We start from the raw sequence: 27923 nt of genomic DNA on the forward strand, positions 1-27923 counted from the left end.
GAGTGCTTCAGGGCGGCGTGTTGTAGGGGGGAAGGGCCTGCTCTTGGATGGGCCCTGTCCGGTACGCTGGCGATGTGGGGGGTGGTGTCACTAGTGACCGCCTGGTGGGGTCTCGATGCTCCGGCGTCGTTGGCCTCTCCAGGCCCCCTTTTCCGGGGGGTCCAGTCCCTTCCTGGGGCTGGGTCCTCCTTCGCGCTCCGCTGCTACGGCCTTGCCACAGGGTTGGGTTTTTGCCCTTGACCCCGTGATATTAGGGGTTGCGCGTTTGTGTAGTCGTGGGTTCTTATGTGGGAAGGTAAGTCCCACTGTCTGCTCACCCTGTGCGTTTGAGTTGCTAAACCCCTCTTCGCACAGTCGGATCCGATTCCCTCCCCTCCTCCACTAGGGGGGTCCGGGGGCTCAGGTCCTCCCCGGTTCTGATGGTTGTGGGGGGCCTCAGCGGGTACATTTGTCGAGCTTCCGCTCTGCTCAGCTCCTGTGTTCCAATAGAGCAGAGCGTAAGCTATACGATAATATAACATACGGTTATCTCTATAACCATAGTTATATGAGTATAGCGAGCGCTCTGCTCTGACTCACTGAGGACCCCGTGGTCTTCGCCTTGGTGGTGAAAGACTTGGGAAGGAGCTGTTAGTATGGCCACACCCCTGCTTATGTAGAGGAGCGGATGTGGGTGTGGCCAGACGGATGGGTGTGTATAGGTACATGTGGAGAAATGTATTCAGTATATAGACTGGATATGGGATATGTTCCAATAGAGCAGAGCGCTCGCTATACTCGTATAACTATGGTTATAGAGATAACCATATGTTCTGTACTCACAGCGAAGCGCTATACGTGCTGCTTTGTTTTGTACCATTTGCAATTGTTTCAGTTTATTCGTCGTTACATTCAACCATACTGCAGGACAATAGTCAAGATTTGACAAAACCAGAGCTTGAATTACCTGTTTGATAGAATTTAGTGGTAACAAATGAGCACATCTTTTAATAACAGAAATCCCTCTTCCCATTTTCACTACTATATTGTTTATATGGTGTGACCATATAACTGTGACTGTGACCATATGATTGTGTGGCCAGGTTCAGCTCCAACTCCATAGTGAAGTTTGCGGACGACACAGTGGTGGTGGGGCTGATCTCTAACAATGATGAGAAGGCCTACCGGGAGGAGGTTGATGTACTGGCACGCTGGTGTCAGGACAACAGCCTGCTCCTGAACATTGGTCAAACCAAGGAGCTTATATAACAAGAGGTGCAAATCCAGAGCCTACAGAATAATGAAAGACCCTCACCACCCCAACAACAGCCTGTTCAAGCTGCTGCGGTCAGGCAAACGCCTGCGCACACCAGCAACTAGGACAGAGAGACTTCGGCTCAGCTTCTTCCCCCAGGCCATCAGAGTCTTGAACACTGAACTCTCCACACACAAGCACACATGAGCACACACACAACACACATACTGTATACGCTCACACACTAACAGTCACTTTAGCATGAACACACACACACATGCTGCACACGCTCACACTCAACGGTCACTTTACACAATGAAAAGGTCACTTTACTTTATAAAAAATAAAAATAAAAAAGGACAGGACTTGATTAATTATCACATCAAGACTGGGTTCGTTCTTAGAGTATGGTTTGAACCGAAAATGATGCTACTTGTCTTTGATATGTTTAGAACTAGTTTGTTATTCTTTATCCATTCCATCACTGATTGCAACTCTGTCTTTAGGACCGTATTTAATTTATTGGCTGTAGAGGCTGATGTGTAAATCGTTGAATCATCCGCATACATAGAAATATAGGACTTATTTAGGACAAGAGGCATGTCATTTGTAAATATGGTGTAGAGCAAAGGCCCAAGGCAACTTCCTTGGGGTACTCCACACCTTACCGTTTTAACTTCTGAGTAACTCCCATTAAAAAAATATATTTGTTTCTGGTTTGCTAAATAAGTTTGAATCCAAGATAATGCAGATAAGGAGAAACCGTAACCAGACCAGGCTGCAGAAACAAATGAGTGGGGGGGCATAAAATGTTCTCGGGGGGGCAATGATTTTTCAACATAACAGGTTCCCTTTCATCTGTTTCACCTGGGACAGCGGCGCTGTGGCTTGCTTGGTGCTGCCCACAGTGCTGAACTAAACAGCAGGGAGGCAACTGAAAAATCTAATTTCTCTCTCTTAAGAACATTCACTGAACAGACTGAACGGATATATATCTTTGGAGGGTCTCCATTTATTCAACACTTTTGAATTCACGGACAAACTGAACTGAACTGACAAAAATAAGGTGCATAAAAAAGCAAACAAAATTTCTCCACAGACTACTCACCCATTATTAGTAGAGCAGAGCGGCAGTTAAAACACGGTCCCTCCACTCATTCCTGAACCTTTTTGTTAAGTCCTTCTCAAACTAAACACCTACTGTATGTGCTGCTGAGACTAAACACCTACTGTATGTGCTGTTGAAACTAAACACCTACTGTATGTGCTGCTGAAACTAAACACCTACTGTATGTGCTGCTGAAACTAAACACCTACTGTATGTGCTGCTGAAACTAAACACCTACTGTATGTGCTGCTGAAACTAAACACCTACTGTATTTCTGAAACTAAACACCTACTGTATGTCTGAAACTAAACAACTACTGTATGTCTGAAACTAAACACCTACTGTATGTCTGAAACTAAACACCTACTGTATGTCTGAAACTAAACAACTACTGTATGTCTGAAACTAAACACCTACTGTATGTCTGAAACTAAACACCTACTGTATGTGCTGCTGAAACTAAACACCTACTGTATGTGCTGCTGAAACTAAACACCTACTGTATGTGCTGCTGAAACTAAACACCTACTGTATGTGCTGCTGAAACTAAACACCTACTGTATGTGCTGCTGAAACTAAACACCTACTGTATGTGCTGCTGAGACTAAACACCTACTGTATGTGCTGCTGAAACTAAACACCTACTGTATGTGCTGCTGAGACTAAACACCTACTGTATGTGCTGCTGAAACTAAACACCTACTGTATGTGCTGCTGAAACTAAACACCTACTGTATGTGCTGCTGAAACTAAACACCTACTGTATGTGCTGCTGAAACTAAACACCTACTGTATGTGCTGCTGAAACTAAACACCTACTGTATGTCTGAAACTAAACAACTACTGTATGTCTGAAACTAAACACCTACTGTATGTGCTGCTGAAACTAAACACCTACTGTATGTGCTGCTGAAACTAAACACCTACTGTATGTGCTGCTGAAACTAAACATCTACTGTATGTGCTGCTGAAACTAAACACCTACTGTATGTGCTGCTGAAACTAAACACCTACTGTATGTCTGAAACTAAACACCTACTGTATGTCTGAAACTAAACACCTACTGTATGTCTGAAACTAAACACCTACTGTATGTGCTGCTGAAACTAAACACCTACTGTATGTGCTGCTGAGACTAAACACCTACTGTATGTGCTGAAACATCCTGATTGATTGAAAACTTTATTAACAGATTGCAGAATGGGTACGATACAGTACGGCTCAATACACACAATTGTTAAGGGGATGCAGACCAGAGAAATACTTTTGTCTTGTTTACCTTTCAATTAATCATGACATTTATAACATACATACAGATATACAGTACTGTACCTGCATGGGAAGCAAAATGCAGCATCTGCCTGAATTGAGTATTCCAGCCAGTCAAATCTTCCATACCAGGAGCTGCAGAGTGCACTGCAGAATGATATTTTTTTCCCAGAGAAAAGGCGTGTAGGAAATGTCTTGCTTTATTCTGTTGTTGGGCTTCTCAGTACCAAGATCTCTTGGCGCTGTAGTAGCCTGCAATGGCCCGTAGCTGCTCCTAGCATGAATGCTAGCAGTGTTGTTGTTGACATCAGAGCCCACGCTACTAGGGGGAGTGGCACTGCTTGTAGTCGTGTTATTATTCAGATGATCAGATCAGTGACAGTGCTGCTGTGGCCCGAACTGGCACATCCTCCCGCGCTGCCCCTTTTCTCACGATTATCCGGCCCAGCTCTCGTACTTAAAAAAAAAAAACGTCTGATGTCCATAATTATCCATTATATTTAGCTACGCTAACTTTTCAAAGATGGCGACGCCGGTATGAGTACAGTACACACTACTCTGCCTGTGATTGGCTAGTACGTTACATTGGCTAGGTAGTAGCAGAGCTCCGACTGGGTAGTAGGAAACTAGGAATCAGTGTAAGCCAATCACAGGCAGAGTAGGGCGGGTCATTTCGTAGTTCTTTGAGTAGGGTACATCTGCAGTGCCGCAGCCCCATACGGAGTTCTTTACCAGGCTTTATCTCACGGAGGAGATACAACTGGGAACGAGGTTAGTCATTTCGCCAGGGCGGGCACAGCTGACTCAGTGGGCGGGCCAGGCCCCCTAAAGCCCGCCCATAGCGCCGGGTTTGACCGTAACATTCAAGTTTATGTGGCAGTGAAAGGGTTAACTGTCTGTAGTGTGATAGTAAAGGGTTAACCTTCTGTAGTGTGGTAGTGAAAGGGTTAACCCTTTGTTGTGTGGCAGTGAAAGGGTCAACCTTATGTATTGTGGCAGTGCAAGGGTTAACCGTTTGGTAGTGTGGTAGTTTTTGGAAATTAGCTTACCGTCTTCTCCAGAGAGAGACAAGAAGATAGATACCAGTTTCCTGTTCAGTTCAGTAGAAAGCTATCTGGCTGCACGTTAGCCTAGCTTAGCAGAATGAATGGAAGCGGACATGTACGGTTAGCCTTCGGGAGAGGGGTTAGCTGGACAATGCGTAGGCTACCCGTACATGTCCGTTTCCATTCATTCTGCTAAGCTAGGCTATTAGCAGCAGCCAGATAGCTTTCTTCTGAATGCACTCAGCCGCCATCACCCCAGTCATCACACACATAATAAACCTCTCCATAAAACAGGGACACGTCCCCAAGGACTTCAAAATAGCGAGAGTAACACCCCTGCACAAAAAGGGCAGCAAATTAGACCCAGGCAACTACCGCCCTGTTTCTATCCTTACATCCATCTCGAAAGTCATGGAAAAAATAGTATACGAACAGGTCGAAAAGTACCTTACGGATAAAAATCTAATCTACGAATTCCAATCTGGCTTCAGAACATCCCACTCCACTGACACATGCCTTCTCTATTTGAACGACCACATCAAGCAAGAGGTGGACGCGGGCAAATACTGCGGCATGGTCATGCTAGACCTACAAAAGGCCTTCGACACTGTCAATCACACCATTCTGATTGACAAGCTAAAAGCAATTGGTTTTGATAGTTTATCAGTGAGCTGGATACAATCCTACCTGGAGGGGAGAGAACAGATGGTGGAGGTAAACGGTACCCTATCCCCTCCCCCCTCACAGTGAACTGTGGTGTTCCACAAGGAAGCATACTAGGACCACTACTGTTCCTAATTTATGCAAATGACATGTCGTCAGCTTGTGACTGCAACTTGTTCCTGTTTGCGGACGACTCAGCCCTGCTGGTCTCTGACAAGAACAAGTTACAGGTTGAAAAAACCCTCAGCTCGGAACTAGGCAAAATCTGCATATGGCTCGCCGACAACAAACTATCATTACACATGGGCAAAACAGAGTCCATTCTCTTCGGTTCAAATAACAAACTCAGCAAGACCGACGGCTTCTCAGTTACAGTGGGTGACAATATTGTCACAATGAAAGATGAAATTACCTACCTGGGTTCCATCCTAGAGGCTAATCTTTCCTGTGACAAAATGGCATCCAATGTAATAAAAAAAGTCAATCAACGAACTCGATTCTTGTACCGGATCTCCTCCCTGGTAAACAAGAATACCCTGAAGACTCTGGCAGGAGCACTCATTCAAGGGTACTACGACTATGCTTGCACCTCATGGTACCAAAGCACCTCAAAGGCACTAAAAACCAAATTACAAACATCTCAAAACAAACTAGTCAGACTACTGCTTGACCTGACTCCTAGAACCCACCTCACCCCTGCACACTTTGCCAACCTAGGATGGCTTAGAGTAGACGACAGAGTACAGCAACTTGCAATGGGCCTGGTCTACAAGATACACTACACGACCAAGGTACCCATGTACATGTCAAAATACTTCCCAAAGGTCAGTGAATACCACGATCACAACACCAGAGGGAGCTCCACAAATCATGTAAAACCCAGATTCGGCTCAAACAAGGGACTAAACACGTTTAGCAATTATGCCACAACAATGTGGAACGCCCTACCCAAAGCTGTAAAGGAATGTGAATCACTACCCACCTTCAAAAACACTCTCAAAGAACACCTACGGGAGACTGCAATTCAAAACTGGCCCCTACAAATGTCCTAACCCAGTTGTAAAATAAAGACCAAGGATGGCTTTGTCAGTATTCCAATGTACCCAACCCCCCCCCCCCCCCACCTCCAATGTACAGCCCCACCCAACCCCACCCCACCCCACCTACCCAACCTCCTCCAATGTACAGTTTCTATGTCAAATGTAGGTCAGTATTCCAATGTACAGTGTGTCCCCCCCCCTACCCAACCCCCCCCCCCCCACCTCCAATGTACAGCCCCACCCCACCTACCCAACCTCCCCCAATGCACAGTTTCTATGTCAAATGTATATACACTCTTTTTCTGGATTTTTTTAGTAATAATAATAATAATAATAATGGATTGGATTTATATAGCGCTCTTCATGTTCACGAGGACCCCAGAGCGCGTACAGAGTCCATTATTCGTTCATACACAGTCATCCCGGTGGTGGTAAGCTACAATTGCAGCCAGAGCTGCCCTGAGGCAGACTCACGGAAGCGTGGCGAATAATCATCGCCTACGGCCCCTCCGACCACCACCAACATTCATTCACATGCATACACATTCATACGAGGCAAGTAGGTTAAGTGTCTTGCCCAAGGACACAACGGCAGTGGGATGGACATGGGCTTGAGCAGGATTCGAACCACCAACCCTTCGGTCATTGGACAACCCGCTCTACCCCTGAGTACTGTATTTGAAAATCTGGTATGTCATAAATGTATAGATGTAGCAGTACTGTCTATCTGTATGTCGTGTGTGTCATATGATGAATTGAAAATGGAGGACCCTGATGGAAACAAGACGAAAGTCTTTCTCAGGTCTGCATCCTCTTAACAATTGTATGTATTGAGCTGTACTGTACTGTACCCATTCTGCAATCTGTTAATAAACTTTTCAATCAATCAATCAATCACAGAGAGGAGACTGGTATCTATCTTCTTGTCTCTCTCTGGAGAAGATGGCAAGTTATATATTGTATTTGCTTCGCGTCCCGCTCTGAGCCTTATGAGATACCCCTTATCCCCTATGATACCTACTGTATCTCCCACGAACAAATACATGCACCCCACCTGGATGGGGCCCCGCCCCCATGGTGGCACCGCCCATATAACCGTGACTCTGGTCACCAAACACTCGTCCTCTATTTTCGTCCCAGCGTAATGGATGCGTGCACCATACGATAACTAGCAGGATGAAAAGGATCAGAGTCATAATGTTGAAAGCTTACCGGAGGTTGCTGGCCCCTGGCATCTTCGACGCATGTTTTCGGCGACACGACGGGCCTATGTTGATGTTCCTCGTTTGATGACAGCACATCGAGGTTCAGCTGTACAAGACTGGCTGTCGGGCCAGCTTGTACTCAGGTAGGCCCTGTGTCTTCAGGCATGGGTATTAGTGTTAGTAATGCTGGTTTGTTTTGTTACACAACCATGTTGTGTGTTGGCGCCGGGGGCAGGATGGTTTGGTGAACGTTCACTGCAGGGAACGGTTTCCAAGCTGTCTTGGGCGTGCTACTAAAACATCTAATGCTATGCTACATGCTATCGCTAATGCCGCATGCTATTACTACTGCTAATTGCTACGCTGTTCTAATGTCTCCGCCGTGAGATGTTGTCACTCTCCCTCCTCTTGCCCGGTTCATCAATGAAGGTCAGTCGGTAGCTGTTGTGGTTTTTTTTGCTGAGTCCTATTTACCTTTTTTCGGGTAAATGGGTTGACAACAGGGTAGGCCGTGGCTAGGTTGCCTAGCCAGGTATGTTACCTTGTGTTCCGGCGGGGTTTGTTGAACGGTGTTCCCATCTGGGTTGGCGTCGGGTAGTGGGGCTATGGGTCCAGCCGACATGGTAAACATGTTGCGTGTCTGTGCGCAGGCAATTGTTGTTCTGGGTCCCACATCGCCTCGCGCTAGGCTGCAGTAGTATAAGGGCAGGGCCGCCTGGGAGAAATGTGAGGCCCTGTGCGTATTTAGACGCGAGGCCCCCCACCCCCTGAGGCGGCCCTGTGTAGTGGGCTATTGTTTCGTTTTGTCACTCTGCTATGAGAAGGTCTGTCTTGCTACAGTTTTCTCTCCTCTCAACCATTCATACTGACGGTCAATCGGTATACTGGGGGAGTAGTGCGGGGGGGGGGCTTTGTTTACCTTTTTTGGTAAATGGGCTAAACTAGGGCTGGTGTCCTGTTGTGAATATTTTGAATGAAGGCGGGACTAGTTCGCTCTGGTCCGTCTCCCCTTAACTTTGTGTGTAGGGTTTGCTCATTCTACAGTATTTTGTGGTTTAGCTCTTTTATTCATTTAACCCTTTCATGGTGCACACCACAGTGGAGGTTGCTGTTTGCAATCACCACTGGTGCTCCGTGTTAACATCAGTCCTTTGTTTTTGACATATTGAAACAATGCCCCGCCCGGCCGACACCATGGGTGGGTCGGCCTGGCGAGTGGCTGGTGGGCTGTTAAGGCTTGTACCGCCACGGTATGGAATTGGCAACGATTAGAACTGTGTTCGAATTGCTGTTTTTTTTCTATTAAAAAAAATGGTGTCTGGTGGAGCCGACGTCGACACATCGCGCGAGGTTGTTGACGTTATTAGCTTTGACCCAGCCGCAAGCTATAACCGCTCAGGGTTCCCCTCTCCGCAGGGGATTTTGGTCTTCTGCTGGAGCGCGGGCGGTATTGTCCTAGGCCCTACACAGCCTCACACCGCGCAGCCAGAAGAAGAGAGAGCATGGCCTCGTCAGCGGCGATGACGGGGCCCTCGACAGGCGGCCATGTTTTTCCCCCGCCAGAGGTATCCTGGGCGTTGATTCGACAGGTGTCCACAAGGCCGACAGCCTTGGCGGCCGAGGGATCGGCCATGTAGGATGGGTTCGGCTTGAACAAACAAGCCGTCACCGTCCTGCCGCAAGCAGCCCGCTCTCCGATCACTCCCTTCCCCAACACCAGCGGAAGAAGTGGGCTCTGATTGTTTCCTTTGGCTGCGGGCCGCGTGCCTTCGTTGATGCGCGGGCGGCCCCCCTTTTCGCTTCTCATGGGGACAGGGGCTGACACCGAGTTTATGGCTGAGCCTGGGTCTGTCCGTGAGAATGTTGTGCTGTCAAGCGGCTCCCACACCTTGAACTGTGTTGGTTGAGCCTGGTGTTACGTCTGTCAACTTAAGTGTTGTCAGCAGGGGGGCTCGAAACCTTTTGAGGCACACAGTGCGGGCTTCCCCGGCCTCGCCTTCGCCAGTCCAGGTATCATGTTGGTGCCTCCCACTCCTGAAATATTGGCAAGTGGTCGCAGCTCACATGATTTGGGGTGGTAGTAATATCACTGCAGGGCTACGGTGTGTAGGAACCCATGGGGGCCTTACACCTTGCATGTCCGGCTGCAGAACAACTCCTTCAGCATGTTCTGGAGGGGTGTTCAGTGGGGGGGCTTTTTTCATCGGAAGCCCCCCGTATCAGATCGGCCCTTTCTGTCTGGGTTCCCCCTTGGGTGCGATTGCCTCGTGGGTGGTGTCAGGGTCAGGTGTTCCGACACGGAACGCGCTCCTCACACGGTTCCAGGTTTGGCTACGCACAGCGGGGGGACCGGGCCAACTATCTACAGTTCCTGGCGGACCTGCGCCACGTGACGGCGGGTGCGTTGGGAGTGTCGTCACATATGACTACGGCAGTACCATATGTCGAGGTGGATGGAGAGAACGCTGAGGCGGGGACTTGTGTTTACACAACCCCACCCGTTTTCAGGTTTGGTACAGACCCTATTGTCAGGGTCTCCAGCAGTGACAGCTCTGGTCAACGAGATCCAATCTCTGTGGACGAAGCAAGCCATCGTCGTGGCGTTCTCCTCCCGGTGTTCTCTGCCCGAGAAGTCGGGAGGGAGGGGTGTAAGACCCAGGCTGGACCTGTCCCATGGGAAGGTTCAGCATTTTTTGGATCGTCTCCTACCTGTTGAACACTGTCAGGTGGGGGTCTGGTTCTCCTCCATAGACCTGTAGGATGCGTATGCGCATCCCCGATCTTCCATCCTAGGGCTTACCTACGCTTCCTTTGCAGGGTTAGCGTATGAGTACCAGAGGCTGCCGTTCGGTTTTCTCTGGCTCCCCGCATCTTCACCAAGTGCGTGGAGGCCGCACTGGGGCCTCTGCGTCGTCCAGGGTTACGGAGTGTTCTGCCTTGATGACGTTCTGGTCCTTCGCGGTCAAGGTGGATCGTCAGGTCTCGTACCAGGCAGGTCTCTACCAGCCTGGGGTTGCTGTAGACTGGATGTAGAGTACTCCTCTTCCCAGTCAACGGTTGGAGGGCTATGGGCATCCATCTCAGAGCGTGTTGTCAACACGCTCGGGAGGTTCTGTCCTAGGACGGTTACGGCGCTGTCTCACGTCGCGTTTTCACCGACGCCTCCCTCGCTGGTGACGCGTCAGGCCAACGCAGTAGGGGGCAGCTGGCAAACCATGCTGCCCGGTCTGCGCTACGTTCAATGTGTTGGTGTTGAAAGCGGTCCTTCTGGTCCACATATGGTGTTGATCAGGATGGACGATACGACGTCAGTGTCGTGTATCGACAGACAGGGAGGAGTACGCTCCCCCTGTCTGCACCAGGCGGCGGGCGGCTGGCTATGGGCGTCCTCCATCTGCGCGGCCTGAGGGCTCCCCACATCCCCGGCAGGGAGAATGTGGGTGCAGAGGTACTGTCGCGGGGCGGTCCTCATCCTGACGGGTGAGGATTACGTCTGGACATGGCCAGGCAGGTCTGAGACCGATGCCGTGCCGCCAGGGATTCTTCCCCATACATCTGTTAGGTCAGTTGTTGGGACGGGTACGTTGAGGGGCGCGGGTTCTTGATCCTGATGGTGTTACCATCTGGAATGCGCATGCTCCCTCCACTGTCGCGCTTACGCGGGCAGATGACGTATGTTCCAAGTGTGGTGTAAGGCGGGGGGCCGGGACTCAGTCTCCTGCCCCCTGGATGCTGTCCTTAGTTACCTCCAGTCTCTCCTTGATAGACTGTCGGCTTCGACGGTGAGGGTATATGCAGCAGCTATATCCTCCTATCATCAGGGGTTTGAGGGGATGTCTTGTTCAGCCACCCTCTTGTGAAGCGTTTCCTGCTTGGCGCTCGACACGTTAAGCCGGTGCAATGCTCCTTGGCTCCGACTTGGGATCTTCAATTGGTCCTCGGTCGGTTGTCCTTGGCCCCGTTTGAGCCGCTCGAGCAGGCGCCGTTGGGACAGCTGTCCTTCAAGACCGCGTTCCTACTGGCTGTCACTTCCGCTAAACGCGTAGGTGAGCTCTGTGCTCTCTCGGTACGTCCAGAGTGCCTGTCTTTTCGGACCAATTGCGGTGTCACTCTGCGACCTAATCCTGCTTTCGTGCCTAAGAATATCCGGAGTTCCTTCCGCTCCCGGGATATTGTTGTTCAGGCGTTTCGTCCTCCTCCTCACACTAGTGAGTTAGATGCGGGCCTTCACCTGTCATGTCCAGTCCGTGCTTGGGGTTTTACCTCAGCCGTACTCAGGACTTCAGGGTTACAGACCAGCTTTGTCTGTTACGGTGGGGCTCGTGCTGGTAAGGCACTGTCGGAGCAGCGCCTGTCCCATTGGTTGTGCGAGGGCATTACCCTCTGCTACACGTTGGCTGGGCAGGATCCCCCTGGGGGCGTCAGGGCGCACTCCACTCGTGGGGTGGCTGCTTCTGCCGCTCTCCTGGGTGGGGCCTCGGTGGGGGACATCTGTGCTGCAGCTTCATGGTCCTCCCCGGGCCCCTTTGTAAGGTTTTACCTCATGGACATGACCGGGGGTTCTGTCTCCCAGGCGGTTCTGGGGTCTGTGGCCTTTCCTGCTTCCCATCCTTTGGTCGGGTAGCAGGAGTGTATGGGTATGGGCCACAGTGTGTTGGGTCACACGTGGTTCCGCCTGTACGGTGTGTTCAAGGGGTTCTAGTTCCCTCTTGTTCGCATTCAGGTGGAGTTGACTGCGCCCCTCCTTCATTAGGAAGGATGGGGTGACAGGGCTCCCCGCACCCCTTGATGTGGGCTTACGGGTCCTCAGGGGGTACATTTGTCGGGCCTCGCGTCCGCTCTTCCCCATATCTCATAAGGCTCAGAGCGGGACGCGAAGCAAATACGATATATAACGATAGGTTATGTAGATAACCTAGTTATATTAGTATTGGCTGAGCGTCCCGCTCTGCGCGGCCCTGAGTTCCCTCTTGAGGGATCTTTTCCTGGGACGGGATTTGGCGAGGAAGAGTGTTTGGTGACCAGAGTCACGGTTATATGGGCGGTGCCACCATGGGGGCGGGGCCCCATACAGGTGGGGTGCATGTATTTGTTCGTGGGAGATACAGTAGGTATCATAGGAGATAAGGGGTATCTCATAAGGCTCAGAGCGGGACGCTAATGTCCCTGCCCTGTCGCTTTACCACCGTGTGCTCTGTCTTCGATGTTCAGACTCGACTGCCCTCCGGAAGAACCAACAGCTTAATCTCTCTCTCTCTCTCTCTCTCTCTCTCTCTCTCTCTCTCTCTCTCTCTCTCTCTCTCTCTCTCTCTCTCTCTCTCTCTCTCTCTCTCTCTCTCTCTCTCTCTCTCCTATGTCTGCCCACTGTATGTTGATGTTGACAGACAGGCTCCCCGGTCGCAGGGCCCGCCCCCACCCTGGTCCATGTGACCAAGAGCGCCAGCACCCTGGGCATCGCTATAGAGGGAGGAGCCTACACCCGTCAGCCTCTGCCACGTATAGTCACTATACAGGTGAGACAGGAGCAGGGGTGTAAAGTACTTGAGTAATTGTACTTCGTTACAACACTTAAGTACTGTTTTGGGGGGGATTTGTACTTTACTCTAGTATTATTAGGTTTGTATACTTGTACTTTTACTCAATTACATTTCAGAGAAAAAAAACATACTTTTTACTCTTTACTTTTAAAATGCAGACCTACAAAGTACAAAGCTCGCAGGTCCAACCATTTTAATTAGTATATTTGTTTCTCTGGCCGAACTGACGTTAGCGTTATTAATCCTGCGGCCGCGCTTTATTTAAAAACAGCCAATCAAATCCCCATCAATGGAAAGTTAACCCGCCCATACTCATGCTGATTGGTCCTTGTGCAAGACTAGAAAGCGGGGATCTTTAAACACCTGCTATCAGAAGAATACAGTCAGACATTTTTTTTTACTTTTACTTTTTAGTACATAAGTACATTTAGAAGTAGAAACGTTTTAACTTTTACTCAAGTGTGTTTTTAGCCAGATACTCTGACTTTTACTTGAGTACGATTTTGAGACGGTACCCATACTTTCATTTAAGTATAATTTCTGGGTACTTTTTACACCCCTGGACAGGAGTAGCCTACAGGAGAAACACCCTCCGTTTTGTCACATGGTCAAAACTACTGTTTCACTGATACCGATGCTGGTATAGGAAGGAACATTATGAGAACATTACTTACCGTCTTCATACAGGGAGGACGTCACATTGGGATCTATCCTCTTGTCTGACTCTGGAGAAGACGATAAGCGCATGTTCCATAATGTTGGCTTGTTCCTTTAAACATACCGACGCTGTACAGGATACAAAGCTTTTTTTTAATTGAATCTATCTCAATAATTATTGTCCAGTGACCTCAACTAACACCAGAAAGTAACGGATTGGATCGATACTTTATATCAGACCATCCTCTTTTCTCGATCGTCCAATCACAACTGTTGCTTTCCGGGAAGCAACAGTTGTGATTGGAGGATCAAGAAAAATGGGGGGGGGGGGGGGGGGGTTGAGACTGGTCAATTAATGCGTCTCTAGTCAGAACACGTACGTGACTTTACAACATGGTGGAGAAAAAAAAAAAAAATCCATTTAATTTCCTCCACTCTCATTGAAACTCGACCTTGCCTGTCTAGATCAGTTTTGATTAGCGTATACATTTGCATTTGTTTTGCATCGATGTTCCAAAGCAAATCACAAACGTGCCCCCCCCCCCCCCCCCCCCCCCCCCATCTGCTTCCCAGTCCATACACGACAAGAGGGACATTTCCATAACACTAATTGATTGATTTTTATTGTGGAGTAAAAGACAGCATCCAAGGGATAAAAACATGAGAAAGTGCAAGCACTTATTTCCATCATGGTCCCTGATTTTGGACACGGACAGACATCAACATAAAACATAGAGCATCATAATAAAACTAGATTCAATAGGTTTATTTGTCACATACATACCAGGGCATACAGTGAAATGCGGGTGGTCAACTAGAGCATCATAATAAAACATAGAGCATCATAATAAAACATAGAGCATCATAAAAATAGAACATCATAATAAAACATAGAGCATCATAATAAAACATAGATTATCATAATAAAACATAGAGCATCATAATAAAACATAGATTATCATAATAAAACATAGAGCATCATAATAAAACATAGAGCATTGAAATAAAAACATAAAGCATCATAATAAAACTAGAGCATCATAATAAAACTAGAGCATCATCATAATAAAACTAGAGCATCATAATAAAAACATAGAGCATCATAATAAAACATAGAACATCATAATAAAACATAGAGCATCATGACAAAACACAGAGCATCATAATAAAACACAGAGCATCATAATAAAACACAGAGCATCATAATAAAACATAGAGCATCATGACAAAACATAGAGCATCATAATAAAACACAGAGCATCATAATAAAACATAGAGCATCATAATAAAACATAGAGCATCATGACAAAACATAGAGCATCATAATAAAACATAGAGCATCATAATAAAACGGAGCATAATAATAAAACATAGAGCATCATAATAAAACATAGAGCATCCCCATAAAACATTAACCTGTATTAAACTCCTACACATACTAACAAGAGGCCATAGACAGATACGCCCTACCCTCTCCTTCCTTCCTTATGCATTTATGAATTTATTATTAGTCTATTTTCTTTTTGTGTGTGTGTGTGTGTGGGGGGGGGTGTCCTTGAAGAGAGTTTTGTGACAAAGTGCATGATTTACATAACAATGGTTGCCTCCGCCATGCCTCTGTAAATCCGGCAGGACAATAGGCCCACCTCACAGTCATTAACCCTTCCATCACCACACAGTCATTAACCCTTCCACCACCACACAGTCATTAACGATAGGTTATGACTATAACCAAGTTCTGTTAATAATGGTGACGCTCGGCATCACGTGCACGCGCACTGAATAAAGACCACAATGTACCTTTATATCCCAGCATTCGTCTGGCCACACCCCTATCAGCTTACCTACATAAGCAGGGGTGGGGCCACATACTCGCCTCCTTCCCAAGCTTTCACCACAAGGTGAGATCAAGGGCAGCAGCGGCGTCTGATGCCGAGCGTCACCATTATTAACAGAACTTGGTTATAGTTAGAGTATTATTCTATCTCTCACTCCTTATCTTTATCTTTTTTTTATTATTTCTATTTTTTCTCTCTTTCTTTTATCTTACATTGTTCTTTTCCATTGTTCTTCACATTAAGGTGTCAATATTTCTCTACAATCTTTTCCTTTTTCCTGATGTTTCCTACATATGTTAGTAGAGGGTTCAAATGAATATGTCGATGAAAGTTTATTCTCTTTTTTTTCATTTTTCACAATATTTCATTACAGTAAGGGAAGGTGCAAGACCAAAAGCGACATTCTATTGTATTAGAATGAAAATGTTAGATCCTATGGCAATTAGCATAGGAAGATTAGGATTACAATGCTCAGTTTGGGCAATCCAAAAAATTTAATGTTTTTGTAATTTATAAAACATAGAACTAAAGAGGCAGAAAATAAATATAAGAAATATAAAAACAAGTTGACTAATATTATGAGAAGATGTAAGAAGGATCATTATAGTAGAATATTAGATAACAACAAATATAATATTAAAGGTGTTTGGAAGATATTAAATGGTATTATCAGGAATGGATCAAGACAAATAAACTATCCTCAGTATTTTATGGAAGAGGATCAAACTATTAGCAATATGGATGATGTGGTTAACAACTTTAATAAATTTTTTGTAAATATTGGACCAGAATTAGCGGGAAAAATCCCAGATCCAGTGACTCCTGAAGACATAAAAGACAATTACATTGAAAGAAATCCTAGTTCAATGTTTCTGGAAGCGGTAGATGAAAATGAAATTATAGAAACTACTAATAAATGTAAAAACAAGACATCTACAGACAGTAATGAAATAGATATGAAAATAGTAAAAAATGTCATTATTGGGATTTCAAAACCACTCACGCACATCTGCAATTTATCATTCAAAACTGGTCGATTTCCGAATAAAATGAAAATAGCAAAAGTCATACCTCTGTTCAAGACTGGAGATAAACACCACTTCACAAATTATAGGCCTGTTTCTCTACTTCCTCAGTTTTCAAAAATATTAGAAAAACTCTTCAACAACAGATTAGATAAATTCATTGATAAACATAATTTACTCACCGATAGCCAGTATGGATTCAGAACACACCGGTCAACATCACTAGCGTTAATAGAACTCATTGAAAAAATCACAAATTCCATAGATCAAAAAAAACATGTAGCTGGAGTATTCATTGACCTAAAAAAAGCATTTGATACTATTAATCATGATATATTAATCAGGAAATTGGAGAGATATGGGATCAGGGGGGTAGTATTGGACTGGGTAAGAAGCTATCTAAATAAAAGACAACAATTTGTGACAATGAGAGATTATAAATCTGAATGTTTGGACATTGCTTGTGGTGTCCCCCAGGGGTCAGTGTTGGGTCCAAAACTGTTCATCTTGTACATTAACGAGATATGTAAAGTATCCAATATATTTAAATGTATTTTATTTGCGGATGACACTAATCTTTTTTTTTCTGGTGAGAATGTCCAGCAGCTTTTAGAGGTCATCACATCTGAAATGAAGAAATTGAAGGAATGGTTTGATAGAAACAAATTATCATTGAACTTGAGCAAAACTAAAATTATGTTGTTTGGAAACTGTAGATTGGATACTCAGGTACAAGTTAAAATAAATTATGTGATTATTGAAAGAGTTTATGAAAATAAATTCCTAGGTGTAATAATAGACCATAAAATCTGTTGGAAACCTCACATAAAACATGTCCAATCTAAACTCTCACGAAGCATTTCAGTCATGAGTAAAGTAAAGCACATCCTGGATAGAAAATCACTCTACATTCTCTACTGTTCACTAGTTTTACCATATTTAAATTACTGTGCTGAAGTCTGGGGAAACAATTATAAGTCTACACTACAACCACTTTTTATACTCCAAAAAAGGGCCATAAGGATAGTTCACATTGCAGGTTATCGTGATCACACTAACATATTGTTTCTGGAGTCAAAGACATTGAAGTTAAATGATCTTGTGGAATTTAAAACGGCACAATTAATGTATAAAGCAAAAAGTCATGCACTTCCAAGAAACATTCAAGAATTGTTCTTTGATAGGGAGGGGGGTTATAATCTGAGGGGAGAACACAATTTAAAGGTGCTAAACGTACGCACTACCATGAGAAAACACTGCATCTCAATATGTGGAGTGAAACTGTGGAACAGTCTTAATGTGGTGTTAAAGCAATGTCCAAACATGAGACAATTCAAACTGATGTATAAGGAAATTATGTTCACAAGGTACAGGGATGAAGAAGGGACTTGATATTCACAGGTGTTTACATTTTTATTTTGTTTCTATTTTATTTTATTTTATACATATATAGTTTTTGTTTTTTGTTTTGCATATATATATATATATATATATTTTTTTTTTCTTTTCTTTTCTTTTCTTTTTTATGTTTAAAATAGTACACTCATTTGAGTAGTGGAAAAGGGGTAGGATTAAATAAGTGTATACTTCTTCCTACTCCTTTTCGAACATGCAGATTGAGTTGTTTTTCTTTGTTTGTTATTGTTTGTTGTATTCATTGCATGTTCGAAATAAAGACTTCAAATCAAATCAAATCAAATCCGGTGGACTAAGGGAGAAAGTCATACGCGGAGGATGTGTTTTTGGAACACAGGCCTGTACGACTCTCTGGGTGAGGGGAAAATAGGGGATTTTTATTTGTATATATATATGTTTTTAAGCTCGGCTCTCAACGGGACCTCAATAATTGGATGTACATCTATTGTAGCTTCGCACTCCAGAAGCATTACCAAAAACTACACAAAAACATGCATAGATTATGGCTAGTTTGAATATAATGATATGGAACACTGGTGGGATAAACAAACAACACAAACGCAAAAGCGTGCTCACACTGATGAAAAAAGAACATGTGGACGTGGCTCTACTAAGCGAAACGCACATTTTAGAGGAAGACATAGATACGTTAGCGGATAATACATACCATAATATTAGTCACTCTTCTTTTGGTACGAGAACTCGAGGTGTAGCCATAGTCGTCAGACGTAAATTAAATATCGAATTAAAATGGGTATGGTCGGATGCTGAGGGGCGTATAACTATAGCTAGGATTGTACATAATAACAGGAAAATAGCGTTGGCAGCGGTATATGCCCCAAATTTGTACGAAGTGGGTTTCTTCACTTCACTAACCGATGAAATGTTAAACCATCCCGAGTACTCATTTATAATAGGTGCGGATTTTAATGCCATTTGGAATCCAAGGATGGACAAATCTTACCTCGCCTTTTCCAGCGAACAAAAAAATTCATCTAAAGCATTAAAAGATTGGTCAAAGACTACAGGGGTAATTGATTTATGGCGTTCACTTAATCCCACAACCCGAAAGTACTCCTGTCAATCGGCGAGACATAACACATTATCCAGAATTGATTATGTCTTTGCATCCCCGAGACTATTTGATAAATATTTGACGACTTTTATAATTCAGAAACAACCTTTGATCAAAACAAATTGGACACATATCTTAATCAAATTATTCTCCCTAAACTTTCGGAGGACGACGCTAAACAGTTAGAAGCACCGATCACATTAGAGGAACTCAAGAAGGCCATATCCGAAATGAAAAATGGTAAGGCTCCTGGAAGAGACGGTATCCCATCAGAAATGTACCTTTCTTGTTGGGACATATTTGGACCCTTATTACTAAATATGATCTTATACTCAGTCAAGGAGGGGAGCTTCCATAAACACCACAATATCGCACTCATTTCAGTCCTTCTCAAAAAAGACAAAGACCCCACAGAGTGCGGTAGTTACAGACCTTTAAGCCTCCTCGGAACCGATGTCAAACTGTACTCTAAGGTATTAGCCATCAAATTGCAAAAGCATATGACGTCTTTAGTTCATCCGGACCAAACTGGCTTCATAAGAGGTCGCCTGATCAATGATAACATAAGACGAATACTGCACGTACTAGATGCAGACAAAGAGGACACCACACCTAAGGCGATGCTATCCCTGGATGCTATGAAAGCATTTGACAGGCTGGAATGGTCGTTTCTATGGGCAGTATTAGAAAGGATGGGGTTAGGAAAAGGATTCATTGATATGATTAAAGTATTATACAAGGACCCATCGGCCATGATTACAACAGGCACATTCATCTCCGAAATCTTTCTGGTATCACGCTCAGCCAGACAGGGTTGCCCTCTTAGTCCCGGACTATTCGATCTATCATTAGAGCCTTTAGCACAATATATAAGACAATCCCAATACATAGAACCAATCGTAATCAAGGGCACACAACATAAAATTAGTTTATATGCGGACAACGTAATATTGTTCATGCAAAGCCCCAACACCACATTGCCTCATCTACTCAAGTTGATAGAGAACTTTGGTGATTTATCGGGATTTAAAATAAATTGGCAGAAGTCGGCTTTCCTTCCACTTAACATCCATGCAAAAAAAGACACAACCCTCCCAGGTGCGATACCCATGGTAAAACATTTTAGATGCTTGGGTGTGGAAATATTTCCCACCATAAGACAAACGGTGAAGCACAATTACACAAAAATACAGAACAAAATCAAAGACGACCTGGACAGGTGGGCAAAACTTAAAAACTCAGTACAGGCAAGGGTATCAATAGTTAAGATGGATGTATTACCAAGAATCAACTTCATCAGCTCAATGCTACCGTTACCCCCTCCAGAGGGCTACTGGAAAAGATTACACTCCTCCACATACAAATTTATTTGGAATAACAAACCACCTCGCATAAAAAGATCCACCGCACAGAGAAATAAAGCAGACGGTGGCATGGCAGTTCCAGATTTTTTACAATATTTTAAGGCTTTCACATTAAGACCATTGACAATATGGTTTGATCCCCAGGCTTTGGTATCTTGGAGAGAATTGGAAGAAAACATAGTAGCCCCACAGAGACTGAAGGACATAGCACACACTAAACTTCCAATCAAGCACTGTGAGCGGAAATTTGGCCCCATAATTACCCATGCAATCCGAACATGGCGGGAAACACAAAAAAAATATCCTAACCCTCAAAAATGGCATAATCACACTCCCATATTCAATAACAATGCACTCTTAATGGGAAAACGTCCTATAAGATTCCCTATATGGGAAGAGCAAGGCATACACTCATTAGGGGATATTTTTAATAACCAGGGCTTCTGTAGTTATGGAGAAATATGCACAAAGTTTAACCTCACAGAGTCCACATGGCTTTTTTACATACAGTTACGCCTATGTTTGAAGTCTCACAGTGTTCCATTACACATACCAGTTGAACACCACAGATACCACAAATTTTTCTATGAAAGAGAAACATTGGGAGGTTTTGTATCGGGTTTTTATTATCAATTACTAACGTCCTCGTATGAAACCCTTCAACTAGACACTGTCTGGAGGAGGGATATTCCAGACCTGGAAAGTGACTTTGATTGGCAAGAAGCATGGGCAAATGTCCGTCTTACATCAAGGAACCCGGACCATCAACAAATCAATCTTAACTATATTCACAGGACATACTTGACTCCTATAAGACTGAACAGAATGGGCCTGAAACAGGACTCAAAATGCTCCCAATGTACAAATGGAGACGAAGGGACATTTATGCACATGTATTGGGACTGCCCACCAGTTAAGGCATTCTGGAAAGATGTGACCCATCAATTATCAAAACTCGTATCTTGGAATATACCCTCTGTATTGCTTTTAAATGATGTTTTTGAGTTTGCAGTAAATCCACAGCTAAAGAGATTGGTCTTATCGGGTATCACAGTAGCTAAAAAACTGATCGCATCACGCTGGTTTCAACCGGAAAAAATGTGCCGGAAAGTTTGGTCTCTTACATATCTCGATGTGATATATCAAGAAATATCTACAGCAAGAATTCTGGGTCTCAACGAATCCAAAATGTCAATGTGGGTAGAAGTGGTGGAGAGAATAAAAGCTAGCTTATAATGGTAGTGTCTGGTTAGGAGTGAGGGATAATGGAGGTACTATGCAAGGAGGGGTCCGGGAGGGGGGGTTTCGAGCTGGAGCATATGTGTGTAGGGTTTTAGAAAATAGGTATTAGGGGTATGTCCTATATAAGCATTTGTATAATTGTTAATTTCGCTGGATATACACTGTATACGGTTAAAATATTATTATAGACTTTTTTTTTTTTGTCTTGTTTCTGTACTTGCATGTAATTTTAACCACCTTGACTGTTAGTTTCATTATGCATTCTGTGTTGAGTACTGACTTTTAATCATTTTTGTTTTGCAATAATAAAAAAAAAAAAAAAAAAAAAAAAAACTTGGTTATAGTCATAACCTATCGTTCTGTATCATAATGGCTCCGCTCGGCATCACTACTGCACAAGGGAGGCCGAGCGAGAGCCATCGGCCGACAAATACACCCCGCTGAGGCCCCCCACAACCATCAGATCAGGGAGGACCGAGCCCCCCCGACCCCCCCTAATGGAGGGCACCCCCCCTATTGGAGGTTCCCGGGAGGGCGACGGACCCGACCGTGCGAAGAGGCACTCAAGCAACTCAACGCACAGGGTGAGCAGACCGTGGCCTGACCCCACGACTACACACACGCACAACCCGCATGCCACTCGGGAACGAACGGAGGGAACAACCTCGTTACTGCCCCCAGAATCACGGGGTCAAGAGCAAACCCAACCCCGTGGCAAGGCCGTAGCAGCGGAGCGCGAAGGAAGACCCAGACCCACTGAAGGGACTGGATCCCCTGGAAAACGGGGGCCCGGAGAGGTCAATGACGCTAGGCATCAAGACCCCACCAGGCGGTCACTTAGTGACACCGCCCCCCACATCGCCAGCGTATTCGGATAAGGCCCCTCCAAGAGCGGGCCCTTTCCCCCCAATAGCACACCGCCTGGCACACTGACCCTGCAGAACAGGCAGTCAGCATGGCCGTAAGCACACAAAAAAGGTTAACCAACGGAAGCAGGCAGCGCACCGGGGAAAAACCAGGCGACAGGCTGTAACCTGAGCCTGGAGCACTGCGGACGAGACAGGCGCCAAAGGAGTTAGCTGAGAACAGCCCCCCCGGCGGAAGGGGCGTATGCTGGCGTTGTTGCATGTCCAAGCCTCCATTTAAAAAAAACCCACCCAGAGGGGTTGAGGCAGAGAAGGCTGACATGATTGGCAGACGTCATGAATGCGCAGGGGCACCCTCAACCGGGTAACCCGGGAGTTGACACTGCTCCAACACACCAGGGAATCAACCACCTTGTCGTTACCCAATGCGGTGGTTGTTCCTATAACCCCTCAAGAAAAAACTTCAAAACACACCTGCGGGTACACACTGGCTATACCGCAGTACAAGTGTTTCAGTTTTCAAAAAAGGGTTATCCCAGGCCTACGGGTCGACGAAACATTACTTCGGACCGGGCCCGGCGATACGGGAAGCACAGGGTCACCAGAGGAGGTCAAAGACCACCCCAACAGGCCCCTCTTCGCCATGCGTGAGAGAGGAGCGAAAAGAATGGAGAACGAGCCCCAAGCACACCGTACTTGGTATTCCCAGGCGGTCTCCCAACCAAGTACTAACCAGGACCAACCTGCATAGCGGCCGAGATCTGACGAGATCGAGCGTGTACAGGTTGGCATGGCCGCAAGCCATTACGACAGTTCAGAGTACAAAATGTACCCAACCAGGGTCTCCATAGCGCTTAACCCTGTGACACCCGGACCGACCTGGCATTTTTCCCCCTGAAAAAAACCCAAGTCCCTCAGGGTACCAGAACAGCAGATCTGCATCCCCGGCGGACAACGGGTTTAACTGATCCGGACCAGCGTGACCAGAACCAGTCCCGTGCCCTAACCACGCCGACATGCCTACTCCAGGAGAAGGGGCAGATATGCGTGTTGATCTTAAACATGAAAAGAAGGCGCCACCCAGACGTTCGGTGCGAACCGCGCCCGGTGGCCCACCCCCAGGGCGTGAGACCCCTCTACATATGTTCAGATCCATTCCGTCATCATCCCCCAGATATGAACGAGAATCCGTCGACAACCAACACAGGTCGTCGGAAGAGGAAAAACCTCCATCCCAGTTGCTTTATAAAAACGCTGTTTTAACCTCAAGCAACCAAGGCGTGCCAGTCATTCGCCTGATCTTCAACAGAACACCCCGAGCTAGCACTATGCGTGCGTCGGGACACAACCACATCAATGAACAGGCTATTTAGACCTGTCATTGAATCCCCAAGGCGCCCAGGGGAACGACAAGAGGGGTGTGATGCTTCCTAACTCCAACTCTTTTTAATAGAAAAGAAGGAAGCACCAACAGCATGTATCCCAGTCTACACAGCCGGGGGTAAAAATTGTTTACATTTTTACATCCCACCACCCTCCCATAGGGAGGAGACGGAAATCCCCAGAGAGACTTCCCACGCGAGCTGTACAGATTGAAAAGAATATATTGCAACCTTGAGCCATGTAAAATTTTGGTTTTAGGGCCCTCCGGGGAGGAGGCACTGAACCCATACACACTCAATAATCTAATTGAATCGAATACACACACAATAGAGCAGGACTCCTTTTTGAAGTTCTACTCACCTTGACAATCTGAGGAGGAGGCTCTGCACTCTGAGGAGGCTCCCTCACATGGAAGGAGAGGCCTAACTCACAGAAGGCCCGAATAGGAGCTTCGTGAGGAGGAGCCCTGACCACTCCCTGAAACAGATCCATCATATGGACCCGAACAGCTCACGGAAGTCCTACCAACAGAGACGCGCACAGTGACGTACTCTATGGTGCGGTGCACACGCCCAATATTCCAGGGCGTGGGACCAGGAAACTCCCTCTCCCCCCCCCCCTTACCCTGTAACGTGCCGAACAGCAACGTGACAGGAACCTTGAAGGACAGGAGGTTTTAACCCCTGCCCATCAAAGAAGGGGAGAAAATGATTACCAGTTCACCCCTTTACGACCCCACACCCATGATACGATGTAATGACAAAAAAGAGTATGACACAGTCATAGTCAGCTCCATGAAGCGTCTAACAGCTTCACACAGCGCATGTGCTAACCTGCTATCTGATTTTTAGGAAAAAACACAGAGCCCCGGTACCAGACTTACACATGTGCTTCTGTGGCCAACCCAACCCAGTTGTAGGTCACACGACACACACAACCCATTATCACCTACAAAAAATGGCAAAAACACTCTACAGAGGAACGCCGTTTTTCATAATGAGAGAATACATAATTCTCGATTAGTATCGGCCACAGGCCTTGCTAAGCACACACGAAAAGTGACCAAACAATCTTTTCTTTTAGGAAAATATAGTTTCTCAAGCTGTTCTAGCACAACCCCAGCAACTAAGCTAAGGGTTACATCGTATCCCTACCACACAGTGACACAATATATTGTAACAACATGTCTGAGAGGAGGGCGAAGTCCCCAGGGAACCAGGGGGAAAACACCCCTCCTACTTTACCCTTAATACGGCCAGTTAAACAGGTAAACCTGTTAATATGTGAACACACTGTTCATTGTCATTACAGGCTGAGAAAAGAATTAATTCTTTACTCATATGTCACTAAGCATAGCTTTATAGGTTAGTTTAACCCCCTTAGTTGTGAGTACACGGTACATGAACACACAATGTTTCTCAACACAACAAACCAGATCATTTTCACATCTGTAACAAACAACCCGATTTGCATGGAGACCAGTGACAAGACAATTCACACATAACTCGCGTTGTATCCTAAATGTAGTGCAGCAACACTCGTTTTGGAAAACATCGTTATTTACAAAACATTTAGAAGGGAAAGAAAGAAGAAGTGTTCAAGGTCTGGTCAAGACCCTTCCTACCGTGAGCGCAGATCAAGCGAAACTGCAGTCTCTAACAAGGCACCGATAGTAAACACAGCCTTCCTGTGTTGTCGACATGGGCAGCGTCGCCGCTCCATCCCGCCGCTACGGTTCCCCTTGTTGACGCAGTCCTCGCCGGCCGGCCTCAGGGTAGGTTCGACGTAGCATTAAGCTAACGGCCGCTCTCGGCTGATAGCAGCAAGCTAACGTTACCTAGCCTAGTGACACAACAGGCTAGCGCCTGCAGCTAACAGCTGACTGGCTAACAGGTAGGCCACAACTAGCACGCAAGCTAAGCAGCTATCACCTGAACTTGTACACAACGATATAACAAGCTACACTCAGACAGGCCGCCGTTCTGAAACCCTCCTCACCTTTTAAGAGAGAAGAGAAACGAGATGTTAACACAGTTTTACAACGGTGATTTTACCATACATCCGGCGGAGCCAGCACAAGTCCCATCTGGGCTGTAGCCGACTTAAACATGGATTTTCTGATAACGATCATCCATGCCCACATTTCCTCGTTTAGGGCATACTCTCATTTGCATATGAAAGACGGGGCCTATACGGTGACAGAGAAGTACCCACGCGTCCAGAGATCCTGGGATCACCAGTTCTACTGGTCGTGGCCCACTAGTTGCTATAATGGGCTTCAAACCAAGATCCTCCGCCGTCGCCTAAAAAGGCTGAACAAAGGACCCTAATCTGGGGCCGGTTTTCATAAACATTGTCAGCTAGCCCCCATAGCACTAACAGACAAGTGGTGCTCGCAAGCAAATATTACTCACCAAACCTGGAACCCACCGCTTCTCACAACAGCGGTGCGTCCTACAGTCCAGCTGTGTCGCTGGAGGGTTTTACCCCATCCAGCCGCAGCAAGGAGGACTGCAGTTGGGAGGCATGTAGCGGCGTGAACTCCCAATACGAAAAAACCGGCAGAGGTGTAGAATGATCATCATCTTCCAGACACTCCAGTACGAAGACAATATCGCTGTATTTTCTCGAATATAGTGAGAGAGAAAATAAAGATATGATGTCAACGTATCTCTTGTTTTCCAACTTTCTCCTACTAACAACATCGTCAAGTGGGGATCTACCGAAGGCACTTCCTTGTGGTGAAAGCGAAGAAGGAGGCGAGTATGTGGCCCCACCCCTGCTTATGTAGGTAAGCTGATAGGGGTGTGGTCCAGGGCATGTGAGCGGATCGGCGCGGGTGAGAAATCCGCTCTTCGCTCTTTAAAGCTTGGTCCGCTCCGCTAATTGCTCATGTTGATCCCGCCGCCAAACCGCTCAGCGCGCCGCCAGCGCTCAACTTCATTTTGGCATCAAGCGCTCCTCGCTCCACCCCGCTCAGCAGAAAAAAAATTACAGCGGGGGAAATAAAAGAAAGTGCTGTTTTCCTGAAATTGGCTAATTAAACACATCGGATTTCCTGAAGGCCTTCGTTTCGAGCATGCGTAAATTCTTGATTTCGTTATTTAAAATATCATAGAATAATGAAAACAGACAGACCCAGTTTAAATGTATCAACCGAATATGGTATTTTTTTTTATTTACCACTGCACCATGGGCAGGGCACCACCAAGACATTCAACGCAGTGACGGAAAAAACTAATTATGCACAGCCCTCGGCATATACAGTACCTTGTATTATCCGACGTAGCTAATTGAATTACACTGTAGGCCTATACCTTTTTGCATACTGTTAATAAAGTATTAAATCAACCAATCAATCTGAGGTAGAACATAATCACTGACAGCCAGGACAGCATAAGACGGATACAAAATTACGCGTATGACATGAGCCTCAGAGGAGGCCGTAATAGGCCTAAGGCCTTGGCTTAGCCACTGAAGACAATTAATGCAACAGGCTTGTTATCAAACGAACTCAGGAAATCACATAGCTAATATGCCTATGAAAATAAAAATATAACTTACTCGACATAACTGTCTACAAAGTGTCTCACAGTAAAACACAAACGAAAATGTGCAAGTTCCCTATAGCCTTTGAAAAACTCGAATACAATCAACCAATATAAAAGTGCTGTTGGATATGCTCCATTTATATAAATGTATAAAATCTAAAACAGAGTGCTACATTCTTATGTATAAAATAAAAAATAATGGCCATTAACTTTAGGCAGGCCTATTGCATTTTGCAATAAAGTAGGATATTATAGGCTATTCGTTTTTGTCACTTTGTGCATTTTAAACAAAATAAAACAATGCTCATGTGCCTATATCTGCCATGCAGTGCCACGGCAGCTACATTATCTTTGAGTTCACTTTCAAGAACACGAGTTTAGCCAATGTCTGAGGCTTCAAACTC

General features: G+C 45.6%; 1 protein-coding gene across 1 annotated transcript in view; it reads left to right on the top strand.

The window, feature by feature from the left end:
• whrnb (whirlin b) overlaps positions 1 to 27923 on the top strand; it is a gene marked incomplete at both ends in the record, with an annotated part of 126376 nt that overhangs the window by 64223 nt on the left and 34230 nt on the right. The window contains one exon of the mRNA XM_084308149.1: positions 12950 to 13078. Within this exon, the coding sequence (XP_084164275.1) occupies positions 12950 to 13078 (129 nt within the window). The remainder of the gene's footprint in view (positions 1 to 12949; positions 13079 to 27923) is intronic.

Source organism: Notolepis coatsorum (genome assembly GCF_963971535.1).
Source record: "Notolepis coatsorum genome assembly, chromosome: 2".
NCBI classification, from domain to species: domain Eukaryota; kingdom Metazoa; phylum Chordata; class Actinopteri; order Aulopiformes; family Paralepididae; genus Notolepis; species Notolepis coatsorum.